Below are 22,351 nucleotides of genomic sequence, written 5' to 3'. Positions count from 1 at the left end.
TGGACATTGACTATTAACTAGCACCAATTATTATAACCTAAGATGTTGCTATTTTTTCATTAGTTCAAGTGTAAGTGTATTGGGGTCAGGTGATAAATGGCATTTAATCCAAGTCTACCTCATAATGAGCCCATGGAACCACTGACCTAATCTGTGGTCATTTCTTTAGATCCTAAATACAAAGTCTGAATAGATAAACTCAGTAAGTGCCATAATCCCTATATTGGTTCTCACCACAGAATGAAGTTTGTTTGTTTGTTTGTTTGTTTGTTTGTTTGTTTGTTTCAGAATCAAGTTTTTAAGTTTAGGAGGACCAACTAGAAGACTCTGAAACCTTCTTCCAGTTCAAGAATGTAAACAAACGTATCAAATGCCACATCTTACCTAGGTAGAGATTCAGGTCCATCGAATCATGAAAGATGTAGAGAAAGTGATTTATCACAGTCCCACAAAACCAACTTAATTGGAAAATTAAATTGACTGTTATCCAGTAACAGTTTTGTCATACTGATGGGCAAGTAACATAGGTCAAAATAGGGATTGCGTATTAACTAGGATCAAAATTGAGGACTAAGAAAAAAGTTTCATATAAAAGATGAACTGAATATATGTAAACATAAAGTTCAAATTAAACAAATACCAGAATCATGTTTACAGAAATATATATTTTTATTAATCTTGAAAACATAAATTAACCAAATAAATATAAAAATCATATATGTAGAGGAAGAGGCAGTAGGAGAAAGTGTTAGATATAATGCTTAAAAATATAAAGGTAATCAGTAAAATAATTCAAAATACTACACACACCTTTTTTTTTAATTTTTATTTATTTATGATAGTCATACAGAGAGAGAGAGAGGCAGAGACACAGGCAGAGGGAGAAGCAGGCTCCATGCACCGGGAGCCCGATGTGGGACTCGATCCCGGGTCTCCAGGATCGCACCCTGGGCCAAAGGCAGGCGCCAAACCGCTGCGCCACCCAGGGATCCCTACACACACCTTTTAAATCAACCAGATACACACAATTTAGAGAAAAAGAAAATACTAATATGTAATGTAAAATAATATGACAAAAACATATTGAATTATATATCAATAGGGAGTTAATATCTAGAATACATAAGGAACTCCTATAAGTCAACAATAAAAAACAACTAAACAATGGGCAACAGAACAGAAACTTTGAATAGACAATTCCCTAAACAAGATATACAACTGGCCAACAAGGGAAAGGAGTAATTAACAACTTCAAAAACAAATTCAACAATAAAAACACACAACCTTATGCCATAATTTGGGATTCTAGCGAGGCTCAGCATGACAGCCACAGAGTATACTTGTGCTCATTTGGCTCTAATCAATATAACTCTTAATCTAATCATCATTTGCATAATATTGGTGAAAGTGGACACATACAATAATGAGAATAACTGTCAATAATATACTTGAATTGATAAGAAGTATCTGAGGGGATATATAAGCAGTCTATTAAAAAAAGGAGGCCTAGAAAATGCACAGAGAGTGAAAGTTTTGGGAAAAATAACTAAACTTTTTCACCTTGGTCTCTCTGTCTGGACAAAGAAAGCACATTATCCTTGCCAATAAATAGAACACACTAGCAATAAAGCCAAAAGACAAATTTCAAAAAAAAAGAAAGAAAGAAAAGATCCCTATAAAAGAGCAGAAAACACAAAAAAAGAAGAGATTCATTGAAAAAACACATGAATTGTGTACTTTTCCATGGTTCCTTCTCATCACCCTGTAAGTAGAATATACCAAACCATAGTATTCTTATCTTTTCCCTCATAAAACAGGCTAAAGAAATACATCTTGAAGATAGATTGGTAAAATGGCAAAAAGCAAATAGCCATATGCATATATGTATATGTATACACACACACATGAAATATTACTCAGCCATGAAAAAGAACGAGCTCTTGCCATTTGCAACATGAACAGACCTAGAGAGTATTTTGCTAAATAAGTCAAAGACATATACCATATGATTTCACTTATATGTGGAATCTAAAAAACAACTGAACAGACAAAGCAGAAACAGACTCATAAATACAGAGAACAAATTGATGGTTGCCTGAGAGGAGGTGGGTGGGGGCTGGCAAAATGGGTGCTGGAAAATAGGACATACCAGCTTCTACTGGAATGACTAAGTCACAGGGATGAAAGATAACAGCATATAAAATAGAGTCAGTGATATTGCAATAGCACTGGATGATGACAGATGGTAACTACACTTGGGGTAAACATAGTATAACATATAGAGTTGTTTGAATCTTTGTTATACTCCTGAAACTAACATAACATTGTATATCAATGATACTTCAATTTTAAGAAAAAGAAATACCACAACTTACCCTTTCAGATAGATATATAGGCTCACACTGAGTTGGTGAAAAAAATCTGAAGCCTAAGGACAAAACATCACAAGAAAACTACAGACCAATATCTCTTTATGAATAGGGATGCAAAAAATCCTCAACAAAATAGCAATGAACTGAATCTGATGGAATATAAAGATTAAACATCATGACCAAATAGGATTTCTCCCACGAATGTAAGATTGGTTTAACATCTGAAAATCAGTTAATGTAATACTTCGTATTGATACAAAAACCACATGATCATCTCAATATACACAAAAAAAGCAGAAAAACCACAAAACCGGGATCCCTGGGTGGCGCAGCGGTTTGGCGCCTGCCTTTGGCCCAGGGCACGATCCTGGAGACCCGGGATCGAATCCCACGTCGGGCTCCCGGTGCATGGAGCCTGCTTCTCCCTCTGCCTGTGTCTCTGCCTCTCTCTCTCTCTCTCTCTGTGACTATCATAAATAAATAAAAAAAAAAAACCCACAAAACCCAGCACCCTTCTATGATAAAAACATTCAACAAATTAGAAATTTTCCCAATTTGGTAAAGGGCATCTAGATTAACTGAACTTCATCAGAATTAAAGGTTCTGTGCTACAAATAATACCATCAACAAATAAAAAGATAATCCACAGAATGGAAGAAAGCACTTGCAAATCTTAGATAAGGGACTGATATCTAGAATATATAAAGAATTCTTAAAATTCAAAACTAAAAAAACACAGAACCAAATTTTTTAATAGGCCAAGCATCTGAATATACATTTCTCCAAAAACGATTTACAAATGGCCAACAGCACATAAAAGGATGATCAACATCACTAGCCATTAAAGAAATATAAATCAAAACAATGATGATATACCATGTCATACTCAATAGGATGATTATAATCCAAAAAGTGTTTCTGAGGATGTGGAAAAATTGGGACTTTCATGTGTTGATAGTGGGAACCCAAAATGGAAAAACTGGCTTGGAAAAGTTGGGCAGTACCTTAAAATGCTAAGCATAGATATATTATATTAACCAGCAATTTGGAATGCCTGGGTGGCTCAGTGGTTGAGCATCTGGCTTTGGCTCAGGGCATGATCCCGGGTCTGGGAATGGAGTCCCTCATCGGACTCTCTGCAGGGAGCCTGCTCCCTCTCTGCCTAAGTCTCTGCCTTAAGTCTTTTGCTACAGTAACCCAAGCAGGCTAATACAAAAATCATACAGATTGTGTTCTCTGAATCAAACTAAAAATCAGTAATAGAAAGTTTACAAGAAAATCTTAGAATACATGAAAAATTTTAAACATACTTTTAAATAACCTATGGGTCAAAAAAGTCACAAAGAAATCTAAAATTATATAGGACTGAATGAAAACAAAAACACAACATACCAAATGCATGTGGAATGTAGCTAAAGCAGTAGAGAGAAAAAAATCTATAGTGCTAAATGCTTTCATTAGGAAAAAGGGAAGAGTGACATCAGCAAAAATGGCATGAATTTTCTATAATTCTAGAATAAACTATTCTAAAACTTGTATGGAAACAGAAAAGACCCCAACAGCCAGAGCAATCTTGAAAAAGAAAGAAAAGCTGGAGGTATCACTATTTCAGACTTCAAGCTATACTAAAAAGCTGTATTCATCAAAACAGTATAGTACTAACACAAAAACAGACACATAGATCACTGGAACAGAATACAGAATCCAAGAATGGACCCCTCAACCCTAAGGTCAACTAATCTTCAACAGAGCAGTTAAGAATATCAAATGGAAAAAAAAAAAAGACGATCTCTTCAACAAGCGGCATTGGGAAAACTGGACAGTCACATGCAGAAGAATGAAACTGGACCACTTTCTTACACCAATCACAAAAACAAATTCAAAATGGATTAAAGACCTAAATGTGAGACAGGAACCTATCAGAATCCTAGAGGAGAATACAGGCAGCAACCTCTTTGACCTCAGCAACAGCAACTTCTTACTAGACACGTTGCTGGAGGCAAGAGAAACAAAAGCAAAAGTGAACTACTTGGATTTCATCGAGACATAAAGCTACTGCACAGTGAAGTAAACAATCAACAAAACTAAAAAGCAGTCTATGGAACGGGAGAAGATATTTCCAAATGATATATCTAATAAAGAGTTACTATCCAAAAATCTATAAAGACCTTACCAAATTCAACACCAAAAAATCACAAAAAACAAATAATTCTGTTAAAAAATGGGCAGAAAACATGAATAAATATTTTTTCCAAAGACGACATCTAGATGGCTAACAGACACATGAAAAGATGCTCAACATCATTCATCGTCAAGGAAAGACAAATCAAAACTACAATGAGCTCTCACCTCACACCTACTAGAATGGCTAAAATTAACACAGGAAATCACAGATGTTGGTGAGGATGTAGAGAAAGGGAAACTTTCTTACCCTGTTGATGAGTGCAAACTGGTGCAGCCACTCTGGAAAACAGTATGGAGGTCCCTCAAAAAGTTAAAAATAGAACTACCCCTATGATCCAGCAATTGCACTACTATGTATTCATCCAAAGAAACAAAAATACAGATTCAAAGGGATACTTGCACCCTGATATTTATAGCAGCATTGTCAACAACAGCAAAATTATGAAAACAGCCCTAATGTCCATCAACTAAGGAATGGATAAGGAAGATGTAGTATACCTATACAATGGAATATTACTCAGCCATCAAAAAAGAGTGAAATCTTGCCATTTGCAATGATGTAAATGGAGCTAGAGTGTATTATGGTAAGCAAAATGAGTCAGTCAGAGAAAGACAAATACCCTAGATTTCACTCATATGCAGAATTTAGGAAATAAAACAGATTGACATGGGGGGAGAAGAGGCAGACCATAAAACAGACTCTTAATTACAGAGAACAAACTAACAGTTGTAGGAGAGGAGGTGGGCTAGGGTATGGGCTAAATGGGTGGTGTGTATTAAGAAGGGCACTTGTGATGAGCACTGGGTGTTATATATAAATGATGAATCACTAAATTCTGCTCCTGAAACCCATATTACACTATACAATAACTAACTAGAATATAAATAAAAACTTAAAACAACAATACAAAAAGAAAAACATTGTGCACTATTGGTAGAGTTTTAATTGGTACAGCCACTATAGAAAACAGTGTAATGTTCTTCAAAAAATTAATAATAAAACTGCCATATGATTCAGCAATTCCATTTCTGGGAATATACTCAAAAGAAACAAAAACACTATGCTGAAGAGATATCTGCACCCACACGGTTCACTGCAGCATTATTTCCAATAGCCAGGATATAGAAACAACCTAAATGATACCAATAGATTAATGGGTAAGAGTGATACACAGACACATACACACACAATGCAATATTATTCAGCCATAAAGAGAAGGAAATCCTGCCATTTCCAATGACATAAATGGACCCTGAGAGCATTATGCTAAATGAATTAAGTCAGAGAAAGACAAACACTTGTACAATATTATTTATATGTGGAATCTAAAATTTTAAAAACTCATAGAAAAAGATATCAGATTTGTGGTTACCAGGGGCAGAGGTTTAGGGGTTGGGGAATTAGATGAAAAGTGGTCAAAGCTACAAACTTCAAGTTATAAGATAAGTACTAAGGTTGTAATTTTACGACCCAATGTCTATAGTTAACACTGCTGTATGGTATATTTGAAATTTAAGAGAGTAAATCCTAAATGTTCTCATCATAAGGCAAAGAACATTCTTTTCTTTTTTTCTTATATTGAAATGATGGATATTAACTAAATCTATATGATAATCATTTCACAATATATATAGGTCAAATTATGCCACATAACTTAAATTTGTACAGGGCTGTATGTCAATTATCTCTCAATAAATCTCAAAAACATTTGGAAAAAAAGAACATTAATAAGAATAGTTAGAGACAATGGAGCCTTCTACTAAAGCAGTAGTATAAAGGTAAGTATGTGTTACTATCATAGGTGAAGAGAAGCCATTTAGTTATTCCTTTAATAACATTCATTAAAAACAAAAAATTTTCAAAACATTGTGCTCAGATAAAGGGAAAATAAGAATAAATAAGACACAATCCTTACCTTTGAAGAGTTTGAAACATAATGGAAGCACAGAGTGACATAACTATTTTAATATAAAAACAAAGTGCTATGAGAATATGTAGATATAGTAAGCTCACCTTTGCAATAGGAAACATGTGTCAGATGTTTAATAGTGGATAAAGGAAGAAAGGAATTAAGTGCAGGAAACAAAGAGAACAAATGGACAGCGTCTTGAAATTGAAAGTGCATGTTACCTAGGCTGTTGCTAAGGGATTAAGATAAAAGGTTTTGGAATCATGCAAAACCTACATTTGAATTCTAAGCCATTCTACTTTTTTATTATGTGATCATGAATAAATAACCTAACCTCTGTAAAAATGAAAATAATAAGTATTGCTTTTAGCATTGTTCTAAGAACTAAATTAGATGTAAGTAGGATAGCACAGTGTCTGTCCAATAGAAGCAAAAAAATAAATGGTATTTGTCATTTTAAAGTAAGTCAATTCATATTGTAAATTGCAAAACACTATACAAATATAAGGCATTATTTTTTCTAAAATCTGATGAACAGTTTAAAAACACATCTAAATATATAAGTATTTTATAACATTTGAGATTTTCCCAAGTACTTATATTTAAAAGCACTTCTACCCTTAGAGTATGCTTATATATTTCTATGTGTTTAATATTTAAACAAAGGAATATACTGTATCCTTCTGAAAAAAAGCTAATGAGGTAAAAACTATATGTTTTAATCCTAGTTACCCAAATATATTTTCTAATATGACATGCTTATAAAAACAAAGTTGCAGTTATACTTGTTAAAAAATTTAATTAAAAAAACTAGGAAGTTGCACCTAAATGTTATTAGTTACTTTACTATAATGCCACAAAAACTACCTTTTCTTCTCTTTCTATTTCAAGTTGTTTCTTAACAGACAAAAGTTCACTTTTGAGATTAGACAATTCAGACTCCTAAAGAAAAAAAACATGAAATTTATAAGTGTATCCTTGTATTTCTCAAAACAGTGAAAATGCTAACAAATGCTTTATATTTAGTTTTACAGAAAAATGAATTCACTCATAAAATATATAAACTTGAAGTCTACTGATATGGAGGCTGCTAGTTGAACACGACTAAAGATTTCATTTAGACAAATTTCATATAGTTTTCTCTAAAGAAATATTTAACACTATATATATATATATATATATATATATATATATATATATATCTTCCTTACCTTCTCCCAATCTATCCCATTCCTCCTCTCCCAATCTCTATCAGAGCTCCAAATTTATTTGTAACTGGAGTTCGTATTCATTTGAAAAAAAAGAGTCTATTCTACCATTTCAAAAAATAAAACTGGAAAACCATTTACCTATAAAACCTATATTTTTCAAATCTAAAATTTTTTGATTCCACAGCTCAAAAATTTTATTTAATATTATTCTTTACCCTAGCCATGCTGATATGAAAATTGGCTTTTACTGTTCTTCATTCTGAATCTTACCAAAGATGCTTTCATTGATGACTGTTCTTGTTCCTTGCTTTTATAATGTCCTAATTCTGAGTCTCTTTCTTCAACTATTTTATCATATTGGTGCTACATTAAACAGAAAAAATATTTTAGGTATATTAGAACACAGATTATGTTTAATAATACTGTTATCCTTAAGCATTTAATATTGGCAGAAAATATCAATGAATTCAGTTATATACACATTTGAGCTTTTTCTAATTTTTCAAGTCATTTTTTATTCAAATAACAAACAATGAAACATAGAAAAGTCTTGAAAGTAATCTAACATAAGAACAACAAAAAGTCTTTTTAATTGGAAATGCTGAATTTTATAATTTAAAAAATAGGCTAGAAATACCAAGACCTCTTAGAAATGTAACTGATTCCAGATCTGGGGCAGGAAATACAAGATGAGTCTTGAACATTTTGTCATAATAAAAAGGAAAAAAGCTGTCAGAGATTATTAGGGTCAAGTCAAAAGGACCGGCCAGCTAGTTTGAAGAGCCTCCCACTGGCCAAAAGAGGAACAACTTGAGTGTCAAGGATTAGACTGAATTGAGACATACCAAATACAGTATTCAATTTAAATCTCTGAATTCCTAGTATTTTAATGAATTTTGTTAATTTTTATTATTAAAATACTTTTTAATCTTCATTGGTTACCTCATAACTATGTTATATCCTACCAACAATTTTAAAGATGAATAGGTAGTTAGATCCCACCTCTTCTCTTCAGATCTTGAAGGGAATAAAGCTGAATTCCATAACAGAATGATTACTTTTAAAACAACAAAAAATAAAGCATACTCACAAACACAAAAACATCTATTTATACCACTTTCATCTATTTATACCACTGATAAAAATTTGTTTAGCCTAATATATGTTAGGCACACATAGAGGGTATAAGTATCTACCAGATACATATTCTGGGGATCTACTTAAATATAAGGTGAAGAGTGCTCTAAGAGACTATTAGGAAAATTCAGAAGGAAAGTAATTACTTCTAAACATCATTGATGACAAGAAGAAATATTCTCAAGGAATATACCCAAACTCAGCTTTGTGTGGTTAAGACCTGAACTTAGGATATTCTTGATCTCCTATTTCTCTGTCTGTAATCAGTCATCATTGTATAATTTTCTGACAAATCAGAATACTTTCTTGATTTTAACATTTTATGCATAAAATGGTTCTAATAATAGTTCTTCATTAAATACACACGTTACCTTATGTTTTTCCATAAGTGCTACCATTTCAGCTATTTTATGTTGACATCGTATATCAATTTCTTTCTGTAACTTTACTGCTTCATCAGCTACTGCTTTTGCTTTCTCAACCTATAAAATAAAGTTTCTTAAAATTAATGCACAAAAAACAAAGTTAACTTAAATGTAAAGACCATACACACTATTTACATAAAGTGCAAAAAATCAAATACCAGGAAATTAGGAAAGCCAAGTAAAAAATGCATTACTATTTTGGTTTATTTTAGGGTGTCCTATCAAGTGAGATGACAGTTTAACACTGTAATAAGCATTTATCTTTTCAAAATAATACACTGCTCAATACTCAAATACTTAAAATAACAAAGACACTTTTAAGCTTCCTCAGAAACTGTCTCATATAAATTTATTAAATCTTTTAAGTCATAATTTTAAAGTTAAAAATTGTTTTTCTCTTAAATTGCTAATAAACAAATATAGAGCTTTAATATAACAAATTTTCAAATATGTTTAATTTTTCCTACCTCTTGCAAAAGATTTTCTTCTGACATCTTTTTGTCCTCAATTTCTTTTTGATAGCTGCCAGTCATTTCTTTAAATTTTTGTTTGGCATCTTCTAGTTCTAACTCTAATTTACTGACCTTTGAGTAAAGAAAATAGCATGAACATTAGTAAATGATGTGGATTTCTTGAAAATATTCTGTGTTCAGTCAAGATACAAAGTACACGTATCAATTTAAAGTCCCAGCAACAGCGTGTTAGGAGTTTTGCCTGCTTCACAGCCTCATCAATAGTTGATAGTAACAGTCAAAAGTACTTGCCTGAAGTTTTGTTATTTAATTTGTATTTTCCTAAAAATTTTATGTTTAATTCTCCATTTTTTTCATTCTGTAAAATTTCTATTCAGATCTTTCACTTATCTATTTAGTTGTTTCATCCTAATGACTTATAGAAATTCTTTAATTATGGATTCTAATATTTTGTTCATTATATGTGTATAATGGATATTCCCCCAAAGTATGAGGTTTGTCTCTGTTTTCTAAATAAGCAAAAATTATTAATTACAGCATATATGGGTTTATCAACATTTTGAAACATGATTGTATTTCTTACACTGCTTAGGAAATCTTTCTTGACCACCAGACTACAGGAGATACTCTGTAATTTTGCTCAAACATTTTGAAGCCCTGCCTTTAACATTTACATCCCTAAGCAATTCATTTTTGTATGTAGCATAGAGGTACAATTTCATGCTTATATATGAAGAGTCAAATGTTCCAGCACTACATATCTATAATACTACCCACCCCTGTATTATATCAAGTTATCACTTATGCATGGATCTCTTCCTAGATTCTCTCTTGGGTTAAACTCATCTGATTACCCCTCTGCCAGTACTATGCTCTTTATTACTTTAGCTTCACAATTAATCTTTATACCTGGTTGGGTACATTTACTCCCCCTTGTTCCTTTTGAGAACTGCCTTAGTTATTCTTAGCCTACTGCTCACACATTTAAATTTTAGAACCAGTTTGTCAGTTTCTACAAAAATCGTTGGTGAAATTTTAATTGAATATGTAGATCAATTTGGAAAAAAACAGCATTTTCATATAAGTCATATATTTTTAAAATTATATATATATATATATATATTTTTAGGTAGGCTCCACACCCAGTGTGGAGCTTGAACCTATGACCCTGAGGATCAAGACCTAAGCTGAGATAAAGAGCCAGACATCTAACCAACTAAGCCACCCAGGCCCCCCTAAAATTATACTTTCTAATAGTAAATTATATTTTCTAATAATTTTACAAATTGCAAATTTGTACAACTAGTAATATTTCTCTGTAATGGCCATATATCTAACAACCTTAATAAACACACTTAACAATTGTATAATTATAGATATACTACATATACAACTCCCATCTAAAACTACCTGAGTTTGTTTTTTTTTTCACCTGAGTTTAAAGTATGCTTTGTTAAAAGATATTAAATTGCTGATTCAATTTCTGTAATAAGACTAATAGCCAGGCTAATTATTTCTTTTTAAGATTGTTTTTTGGTTAATCTACTTCATTTTAAGTTTTTCAAATATATTGGCATAATGATGTTCATAGTAAATCAACTATACAGGTTCCTTGAAAAAGAAAAGCTGGAGGCATCACAATTCCAGACTTCAAGTTATACTACAAAGCTGTAGTGATCAAAACAGTAAGATAATGGCAAAAAAAAAAAAAAGACATATAGATCAATGGAACAGAATAGAAAATCCAGAAATAAATCCACAACTACATGGTCAATTAATCTTCAACAAAGCAAGAAAGAATATCCAGTGGGAAAAAGATGGTCTCTTCAACAAATAGTGTTGAAAGCAACATGCAAAAGAATGAAACTGGACCACTTTCTTACATTATACACAAAAATAAATTCAAAATGGATTAAAACCTAAATTTGAGACCTGAAACCATCCATATAAAAGCTAGAAGAGAGCAAAGGCGTTAATTTCTTAGACACTGGCTATCGCAACTTTTTCTAGATAGGTCCCCTGAGGCAAAGGAAACAAAATAAAAAATAAACTGCTGTAATTATATCAAAATAAAAAGCTTCTGCACAGTGAAGGAACAAGCAACAAAACTAAGAAGCAGCCTACAGAATGGGAAAAGATATTTCCAAATGACATATCCAATGAAGGGTTAGTATCCAAAATATATAAAGAACTTACAAACTCAACACCCAAAAAACAAATAATTCAATTGAAAAATGGGTAGAAGACAAGAGACATTTCTCCAAAGAAGACACACAGGTGGTCAAGAGACACATGAAAACATGCTGATCATCACTTACTGTCAGGGAAGTACAAATCAAAACTACAATGAGATATCACCTCACACCCTGTCAGAATAGCTAAAATCAAACACAAGAAACAAGAAGTCTGGGCAAGGATGTGGAAAAAAAGGAACCTTCTTGTACTGGTAGTGGAAATGCTAACTGCTGCACCCACTCTGGAAAACAGTATGGAGATTCCTCAAAAAAAGTTAAAAATAGAACTACCCTATGATCCAGAAATTGTACCCAACCAATTAAAAAACACTAATTGGAAGGGTTATATACACATAATAGAATATTACTCAGCCATAAAAAAGAACAAAATCTTGCCATTTGCAATGACATGCATGGAGCTAGAAGGTATAATGCTAAGTGAAATAATTCCATCAGAGAAAGACAAATACTTCATGATTTCACTCATATGTGGAATTTAAGATACAAAACAAATGAGAGCAAAGAAAAAAGAGAGAGAGACAAAGCAAGAAACAGACTCTTAGCTATAAAGAACAAACTGATAGTCACTATAGAGAAGGTGTGCAGAGTGGATGAGTTAAATAGGTGATGGGGATTAAGGAGTACACTTGTTGTAATGAGCATCAGTTGTTGCATGGAATTGTTTAATCATTATATTTTAACCCTGAAACTAATATTACACTGAATGTCAACTGGAATTAAAATAAAAACTTAAAAAAAGAATAAACAAGAGAAGGCACAAATAACCAATACCAGGATTGAAAAGAGAACATAACTATAGATGCTGCAGACAATTTTATAGAAAACATAGATGAACTTGGCAAAATCAAGAAAAATATTATTTACCAAAATTGAAGAAATAATAACTAAATAATACTACAACTATTGATGAAATTGTATGATAAATTACAAACCTTTCCACAAAGAGAACTCTAGGCCCTGGAGGTTTCATGAATGAGTTCACCTTTATCAAGATATAATGTATATGCAATAAAATACAGAATTATTTTTAGTGTAACAGTATGGTAAGCTTTGACAAATGTTTTTACAGCCATGTAATGACAACATCAATCAAAACATAGATCATTTCCATCATCCCAGAAAGTACCCTTAATGCCCTTTTGCAGTCTAAGCCCCATTTCTCAAAGGCAACCAATATTCTGCTTTCTGTCTCTATAAATGGCTTTGTCTATTCTAAAACTTCATTTAAATGGAATTATGCCAATCATATCCCCTTGTCATGTGGATTATTTTGCTATGTTCTAAGATTCATCCATGTTTCTGTAGAGTCAATAGGTCTTCTTTACTGCTGAGTAATAATATTCCATTGCATGAATATATAACAAATTTGCTTATCTAGTCTCCTGTTAATGGATATCTGAACTCTTTCTAGTTTATTATAAATAAACCTGCTATGAGTATCTTGTGCAATACTTTTAGTAAACATATTTTCATTTCTCTTAAGTAAACATCTAAGAAAAGAATCACTGGATCATGTATGCTTAGTTTTTTAAGAAACAACCAAAGTATTTTCAAAGTAATTGTACTATTTATACTCCTAATAACAAAGTTTGAATGTTCTGGTTAATCTGTATGCTCACTAGCATTTGCTGCTGATGGTCTTTTTAACTTCAGCCATTCCTGTGGGCAGTGCCCTGAGCTTAGTTTCCTGCTCTGTTATAGTCATCTTGAAATTTTTGATGATTTTTGAGCTAGATGCCCCACCTTTTCACTTTGCACTGACCCCTGAAAATATATAGCTGGTTCTGCTTGTGGGTGTAGTAATATCCCCTTATGGCTTTATTTTTCATTTCTTATAACCATAGTGTTGAACATTCTATCATGAGCTGATTAATCTTGTACATTTCCTTTGTGAAGTGTCTATTCTCTTGCCAATATTTTTATTTTTTATTGTGGTAAAATACCTATAAAATACAATTTACCATCTTAACCTTTTTAACTGTACAGTTAGTTTATATTGTTATGGAACCAACTCCAGAACTATTTTCATTTTATAAAACTAGACCTAAGTACTCATTAAACAACAACTCCACTTTCTCCCTCCCCACAGCCTTTGGCAACCACCATTCTCTAGCCTATAAATTTGGCTACTCTTAGGTACCTCATATAAGTAGAATACAGAATTTGTCCTTTTGTCCTCAAATTTTATCCATGCTGTAGCATCTATCAGAATTTCCTTCTTCAGGCTGAATAATATTCCACTCTACATATATACCACATTTTGTTTGTCCATTATATATGGACAATAAATAAATGTTGAGTTGCTTCTACCTTTTGGCTGTCATGAATAATGCTGCTTGTGAACATGGGTGTACACATATCTCTTTGAGACTCTGCTTTTAAATCTTTTAGGTATATACCCAGAAGTGGAGTTACTGGATATATGGTTAATTCTCTTTTTAGTTTGTTGAGTGATTGCCAGACTACTTTCCATGGCAGTGGTACCATTTGACATTCCCACCAACATTATACAAAAACTCAAATGATCTACAACTTCACCAACACTTTTTTTTTATAGTATCCATTCTAATGGATGTGAGGTGGCATCTTATTGTAGTTTTGATTTGCATATCCCTAATTATTAGTGATGTTGAGCATCTTTTCATGTACTTATTGGACACCTATATATCTTCTTTAGGGAAATGTCTATTCAAGACCTTTGCAATTTTTTAAATCAAGTTGCTTGTTGTTGTCTTTAGCTCATTTTGAATTGGAATATTTACCTTTTAGTGTTGAGTTTTAAGAGTTCTTTATATATTCTCAATATAGGTCACTTGTCAAATAAAAGTATTTCTCAGTATTTGCACCTTCTTTGTATCTTGACTATTTTCTTAATGACACCTTTTAAAATACAGATCTTTCAGATTTTGATGAAGTCTAATTTATCATAATTTTATTAATATTGCTTTCTGCACCCTAAGAAATCTTTGCTGACCTCCAAGGCATGAAGATACTCTCCTATATTTTCTTCTAGAGGCTTTAGAGTTCACTATTTTTAGGTCTATAATTCATTTAAATTTAACTTTTGTTTATAGTTTGAGGTAGGAGGGTTTTTCCCTCCATATGGATATCCAGTTATTCTAAAACATTTATTGAGGAGAACCTGGGTGGCTCAGTGGTTGAGCGTCTGCCTTTGGCTCAGGTCATGATCCTGGAGTCCCGGGATCGAGTCCTGCATCAGGTTCCCCTCAAGGAGCCTGCTTCTCCCTCTGCCTATGTCTCTGCCTCTCTCTTTCTCTCTCTCTGTCCTTATGAATAAATAAAATCTTTTTAAGGATCCCTGGGTGGCTCCGCAGTTTAGCGTCTGCCTTTGGCTCAGGGCGTGATCCTGGAGTCCCAGGATCAAGTCCCACATCAGGCTCCCTGCACGGAGCCTGCTTCTCCCTCTGCCTGTGTCTCTGCCTCTCTCTCTCTCTCTGTGTGTGTGACTATCATAAAATTAAAAAAAAATTAAAAAAAAAAGAATAAGTGCTGGGGAGCCTGGGAGGCGCGCTCCTCTCTCTCTCTCTCTCTCTCTCTCTCTGTCTCTCATGAATAAATAAATAAATAAAATCTTTTTTAAAAATCTTTTTAAAATAATAAAATAAATAAAACATTTGTTGAAAAGACTTTCATTTCTCCCATTGTATTTTTTGTCACCTCTGTTGAAAAATCAATAGACTATATATCAAGTAGTCTATTTCTAAACTTTCTTTAGATTCCACTGATGTTTTTGTCTATCTTAACTATAATAATACACTATCTTGATTACTGTATCTTTACAGCAACTCTTCAAATCAGGCAGTCTAAATCCTCTGACTTTATTATTTTTCCTCAAAATCGTTGGGTCCTTTGCACATTCATATACATTTTATAAGCCGCTTGTTATGGTCTATATAAAAAAATAAGTTTGCTAGAACTGTAATGGGGATTGACTGACTCTCTAGATCAATTTGGGAAAATTTGACATCTTTAAGATACCAAGGCATCCAATCAATGAACATGAATATGTTTATTTTTACTTAGGTCTTCTTTGTCTCATCAATGTTAGTACTTCTTAGTGTATAAGTCTTCAACACACTTTGTTAAACTTGTCTCTATTACTATGGATTTTGATGCCACTGTGATATTGTGTTTTAAAATTGTGTTTTCAGTTAGTAGTTGTCAATAGACAAAAATACAATTGATTTTTGGTAATCAACACTGTATCCAGTGACTTTGCCAAGTTTACTTACTAGCACACTAGCAACTTGTAGGAACCTTAGAATTTTTTTTTAATATAGACAAATATATCACTTAAGAAGATAGTTTAAGGGCACATGGGTGGCTCTGTCAGTTAAGCATCTGCCTTTGGCTCAGGTAATGATCTCAGGCTCCTGGCTTAGCAGGAAGTCTGCTTTTCTCCCACTGCCCCTCCCCTTGCTTGGGCTCTCTCTCAAATAAAATAAAAACCTTAAAAACAAAAGAAGAAATAGTTTAACTTATTCTTTCTAATCTATAAATCTTTTTCTTAATGTACTAACCTCTAATACAAGTACGGGTGATTAGAGCAAAAATCGTTCTTGATATTTGAAAAAAAGGGATTCAGTCTTTCATTGTTAAGCATGATGATGGCTTTAAATATTTTGTAGGTGCTCTGGGTCAAACTGAGGAAATCTATTTCTAGTTTACTGAAAATTTGTTATCAAGAATGAGTGCTGGGGGGATCCCTGGGTGGCGCAGCGGTTTGGCGCCTGCCTTTGGCCCAGGGCGCGATCCTGGAGACCCGGGATCGAGTCCCACGTTGGGCTCCCGGTGCATGGAGCCTGCTTCTCCCTCTGCCTCTCTCTCTCTCTGTGTGTGTGACTATCATAAAATAAAAAAAAAAAAATTAAAAAAAAAGAATAAGTGCTGGGGAGCCTGGGAGGCTCAGCAGTTTTTCCGATGGAAAAACAATTTTTTTGTATCGGCTTTCACTAGGTTTCTTTTCATTGTTTTATAGTGGCTGCTCTAGGAAGAATAATATGCCACTTTCAGCTCAGGGTGTGATCTTGGAGACCTGGGATCGAGTCCCACGTCAGGCTCCCTGGATGGAGACTGCTTCTCCCTCTGCCTGTGTTTCTGCCTCTCTCTGTGTCTCTCATGAATAAATAAATAAAATCTTTTTTAAAAATAAAAAGAATGAGTGAATTTTGTCAGATGCTTTTTCCACAACCACTGAGATGATTATGATTTTTCCCTTTCATTATGATACAGGAAATTACACTAATAGTCTTAAATTTTAAAATTACTTTCCCCAGAAAAAAAATCTCCACTTATAGCTTTAATATACTGCTGGATTATATTTCCTAATATTATAATTAGGATTTTATATCAATATTTATAAGGGATATTGGTCTGTAATTTTCTTCACTTGTAATGTCTCTGTCAGGATTTGGTATCAAAAAAACTAGTTGGAAATTTTTCTTTCTCTTCTATCTTTAGGAAAAGTTTGTAGAACACTGGTATTATTTCTTTAATTTTTTTAATTTGAGTATACAGTGTTACATTAGTTTAAGGCATACAATATAGTGATTCAATGTCTCTATACATTATGCTATGTTCACCACAAGTGTAGCTACCATCTGTCATCATAGAATACCATTAGAAAAACACTGACTATATTCCTAATCTGAACCTTTTATCCCATGACTTATTCATTCCATAACTAGGAGGCTATATCATTCATTTTACCCATCTCCCCAAGATTGGTATTATTTTTTCCTGAAGTGTGTATTAGAATTCACCAGTAAGATCTGGGTATTTCTCTAGGAAATTTTTTATGACAAATTCAATATCCCTGGTATATGGCTCTTTAAGTTTTTCTATTTCATCTTATGTCAGTCTTACCAAGTTGGATTTTCCAAATTTTCCCATTTCATCTAAGTTTCAAATTTATTGCCATAAAGTTGTTCATCACATTCCCATATTTTACTATTTATCGTATCTACATTAATAATGTCCTATTTCATTCCTACCCTACAGTGAGTTTTATCCTCTTTTTGTAATCAATCTTGCTAGGGGATTATCCATTGTATTAATATTCTCAAAGAATCAACTTTTGATTTCATTGATTTTTTTCCTTTTTTTCTCTTTTTTTCTCTATTCTTTACTATTTCCTTTTATCTATTTTCTGTGGGTTTAATTTGTTCACCTTTTTTCAGTGTCTCAATAAAAATCTGAGTTATTTCTTCTGTTCTAAAATAAACATTTTTTATACATTTCCCTCCAAAATCTGCTATAGTTTCATGCCACAAATTTTGACATGCTACATTTCTATCATTATTCAGATTATTCATTAAAATAATTTCTGAAAAAATAAAATAAAATAATTTCTGATTATTTTCCTTGTGATTTCTTCTTTGGCCCATGAATTTATTTACCAGTGTGGTATCTAAATATTCAGCCTTTTTTAGGTATGTTAAGGTCACCTATTTCTAGGATAATTCTGATGTAGTTAAAGAAGAGACTCTGTAAAATCTCAATCATTTTAAACATAGGGAGACTTGTCTTATGGTTCAGCATACGGTCTTTCCAGTAAACATTCTATGTGTCCTTCACCATTATAGCTATGGTGCTCTATAAATGTAAATTAAGTCAAGGTAATAAATAGTGTTGTTCAGAATTTCTACATTCTTACCAATTTTTCACTACTATCAACTGCTAAAAGAGGGATATTACAATTCCCAACTATGATTAGATTGTCTAGTTCTCATTTTAGTTTAAGTTTTTGTTTCATGTTTTTTGAAGCCCTTTCACTAAATACAAACATATGCATGATCGTTACATCTTCCAGATGAACTAAGGCCTTTATCACTGTGAAATGCCCCTTTGGATCTCTGATATTTCAATCTATTTTGTGTGTTCTTAAAATAATCACTCCAATTTTCCTATTCTTACTGTTTGCATGGGATACGATTTATCTTTTTAAAATCTTTATTTTCAACTTCCTTGTAACTTTATATTAAATAAAGTATGTCTCTTATGGCCAGTTTATAGTTTAGTCTCCATTTTTTATTCAGACTAACAATCTCTGCCTTTTTATTAAAGTAGTCCACTGATATTTAGGGTAATTATTGATATGTTTCATTCAGATGTATCATTTTGCTCTTTGCCTTCTATTCATATCACCTTTTTTTTCTGCCCCTTTTTTGGGTTTATCAAAACTTTTTAGTGCTCTAATTTTTGGCTTTCAGCTCGAAGGAGATGAAGGTGCAATGTCTTTGGTCATCCCAAATCTGGATTCATCTGAAAGAAATGCCTCCACCATGCTGCCTAAGGTCAGCCCCAATGAAATCAAAGTCGTACACCTGAAATGCCACTGGGGAAGTTGGTGTCACATCTGCCCTAGGCCTGAAGATCAGCCTCCTGTATGTCTCCAAAAAAGGTTGGTGATGACACTGCCAAAGCAACCAGTGATTGGAAGGGTCTGAGGATTACAGTGAAACTGACCATTCAGATCAGAAAGCCCAGATTGAAGTATCTTCTGCCTCTGCCCTGATTATCAAAGCCCTCAAGGAACTGCCAAGAGACAGCAGAAAAACATTAAGCACAGTAGAAATACTACTTTTGATGAGATTGTCATCTCATCAACAAAGCCAAACAGATGTAGCACCAATCTTCAGCCAGAGAACTCTCTGGAACTATTAAAGAGATCCTGGGGATTACCCAATCTGTAGGCTGAAATGTTGATGACCAGCCTCATGATATCACAGATGACAACAACAGTGTGTAGTGAATGCCCAACTAAGTTAAGAACTCCAAAGGAAAATATTTCAATAAAGGATCATTTGACAACCGATGGAAAAACAATTTTTTGGTATTGGCTTTCTAGGTTTCTTCTCATTATTTTATAGTGGCTGCTCTAGGGAGAATGATATGTATCAATAACTTATCATAGTGTACTTAAGACTTAATAGTGTACTACTTCATGCATAATGAAAAAATTTTACAACAAAATAGTCGTATTTACCCTCCTCCTGCCCTTTGTGTCATGGTTATCACATATCTAATGCACTCTATATAGCATTTCTTAAAGAAGCCATATATATACCTTAAAAATTAAGAAAAAAAATATAGCCTTTTATATTTATCTACATATTGTTTCTAATTTTTTTCATTCCTCCCATTGATTCAAATTTTCATCTGATGTCATTCTCCTTCAGATGAAAAAAAAATCCTTTCGCATGTCTTTGGCATTTAGTACAGCTTTCAAGGTCCTTATTTTTGCGGCATACAGAATTGTGGCTTGATAGTTTATTTCTGGCACCATTTTACAGATGTCTTTCCTTTGTTATCTGGCCTTCACTGTCCTGATTGAAGGTCAGCCCTCATTTGTGTCAGTGCTTCCCCTTTCTCTGAGGGAGAAACTTGATTTTGTTTTGTTTTGTTTGTTTTTATTTTTTTTTATTGGAGTTCAATTTGCCAACATATAGCATAACACCCAGTGCTCATCCCATCAAGTGCCCCCCTCAGTGCCCATCACCCAGTCACCCCCACCCCCCGCCCACCTTGAGGGAAAAACTTTAAAAGTTTCTCTTTATTTTTGGATTTACCACTGTGCATAGCTGGTATCATTGATACCTGCGCCTAGGTATCATTTTATCATTTATCATTTTCTTTCTGTTAATCTTGCTTTAGATTTGCTAAAAGCCACAGATCTGCAAATTTATGCTTTTATTAAATGTGGTAATTTTTTCAGAAATTTTTCAAATAACTTTCTTTTGCCCTATTCTCCCTCTCTTTCCTCTCCTTAGGGTCTCCAATTACACATTTATACCTACTTGATATTGTTCCACAGGTGACTAAGGAAACTTTCTTCTTCTTTTTAATTTTTTTTCTTATGTTTCTCTGACCATGTCTACTAACCCAGCTTCAAGTTCACTGACACTCTTTTCATCTACCTTCAATCTACTACTTGGACCTTTGAAGTTTGTAAGATATTTTATTTTTCAGTCTAGAATTTCTATTTGATTCTTTTTTAAAGTTTCCATTTCTTTGCTGAGATTCTCCGTTTGCTATTTCATGATAATCACACTCTCCATCTTTGAATATACTTATAAAAACTAAATAAATGACTTTACCTCCTAATTCCAACATCTGGGTCATCTTAGAGTGATTTGCTATTGACTTATTTTTACACTAGCAATGGTTACCATCTGTGTCATCTTCATTTTAGGGCTACTACAACAAATAATGCTGTTATGAATATTTTATATATTTCTCTTTATTCTACCTATAGAAGGCTGAATTTATAGGATATCTGTTATCAGTTACTTTTCTATATACCAGCAATAAGAGAATTCTTTTCATTTTTATCACAATGCTTATATATTTTAATTTCAAATAGTATTAAAATAAGATATAAGATCTTTGCTTTCCTAGAAAAGGAACATCATTCAAACACTGAGAACCATTGTTTTCCATTCAAGACTCAAAAACTATTTGAATACTGTCAGTTGTTGTTCAGAGACTTGGGAATATGAAAATAAACAAATTAAGGCTTTGACATCATGAGCTGACATTTCCTAACTTTGTTTCTACAAAATCAATGGTTCTCAAACTTCTTGTGCAACAGGATAATCATATATAGACCTTCTATAAAACAGAGATTCCAAGGCTCCACCTCAAACCTACTCATTCTCAAATCTGAAGATACGGGTAAGGAATGCACACATATACCACACATGCTCATATATTTAAGCTGCTTAGATTGTTCTAATACAGCTCAGTCACAAACAAGCACTCTATTACAACTAAAAGGATTCCTACAACCTCAAAAGATAATTTTTCAAAATAACTGCTAAAATAAAGAGTATAAAATTCCTAAGTTCTCATCTCCTTACTAGTATCTTAAAAACAAAAATAAAGATTCCAAATACCTTTATCTCATAAACATTCAGTTGCTTGCTTTCTGCTGTACCCTTTTTTTTCAAGGCCTTATTCTGTAAAAAAAAAATAAAAATAAAGAATTATGCTTACTAACAACGTGATTCAATTCTGCACTGCCACTGACTTAGACTGAAATTACTAAAGAAAAGGAAAGAATTATTCTCTAAAAGTATAGTGAAAAAGTTTTTCTTTAACAGTTTAATTTTGAGAATCAGTACATACCTCCTGCTGGAGTTCTTCAATACACTTGCTTTTATTTTCAACTTGTTTCTTTAAATTGTTACACTAAAAAATTATGAGAAACTAATAATTATCTTATTCAATATTCCAGTCAACATAGGTAATTTCAAACTAATAAAAATATGGCATAAAATAACATAAAGGTCACTTCAAAAATCATTTAGTTTAGTAATCCCATTAATGTCAAAAATTATGTGATTAAGTATAAATTTTAATA

General features: G+C 32.8%; 1 protein-coding gene across 2 annotated transcripts in view; it reads right to left on the bottom strand.

Moving 5' to 3' along the window:
- Positions 1 to 22,351, bottom strand: part of SYCP1 (synaptonemal complex protein 1) — a 108,084-nt gene that overhangs the window by 22,519 nt on the left and 63,214 nt on the right. Inside the window, exons 21-26 of one of the 2 annotated variants that reach the window (XM_055312541.1) lie at positions 22,117 to 22,179; positions 21,885 to 21,947; positions 9,707 to 9,823; positions 9,186 to 9,296; positions 7,948 to 8,040; positions 7,334 to 7,408 (exon numbers count right to left, since the gene is read on the bottom strand). In XM_055312541.1, the coding sequence (XP_055168516.1) occupies positions 7,334 to 7,408; positions 7,948 to 8,040; positions 9,186 to 9,296; positions 9,707 to 9,823; positions 21,885 to 21,947; positions 22,117 to 22,179 (522 nt within the window). The remainder of the gene's footprint in view (positions 1 to 7,333; positions 7,409 to 7,947; positions 8,041 to 9,185; positions 9,297 to 9,706; positions 9,824 to 21,884; positions 21,948 to 22,116; positions 22,180 to 22,351) is intronic. The other variant, XM_055312542.1, reaches the window with a different exon arrangement.

Source organism: Nyctereutes procyonoides, unplaced genomic scaffold (assembly GCF_905146905.1).
Source record: "Nyctereutes procyonoides isolate TBG_1078 unplaced genomic scaffold, NYPRO_anot_genome, whole genome shotgun sequence".
NCBI lineage: Eukaryota > Metazoa > Chordata > Mammalia > Carnivora > Canidae > Nyctereutes > Nyctereutes procyonoides.
The sequence above is the reverse complement of the archived record's forward strand: the minus strand, read 5'-3'. Positions and strand labels throughout refer to the sequence as shown.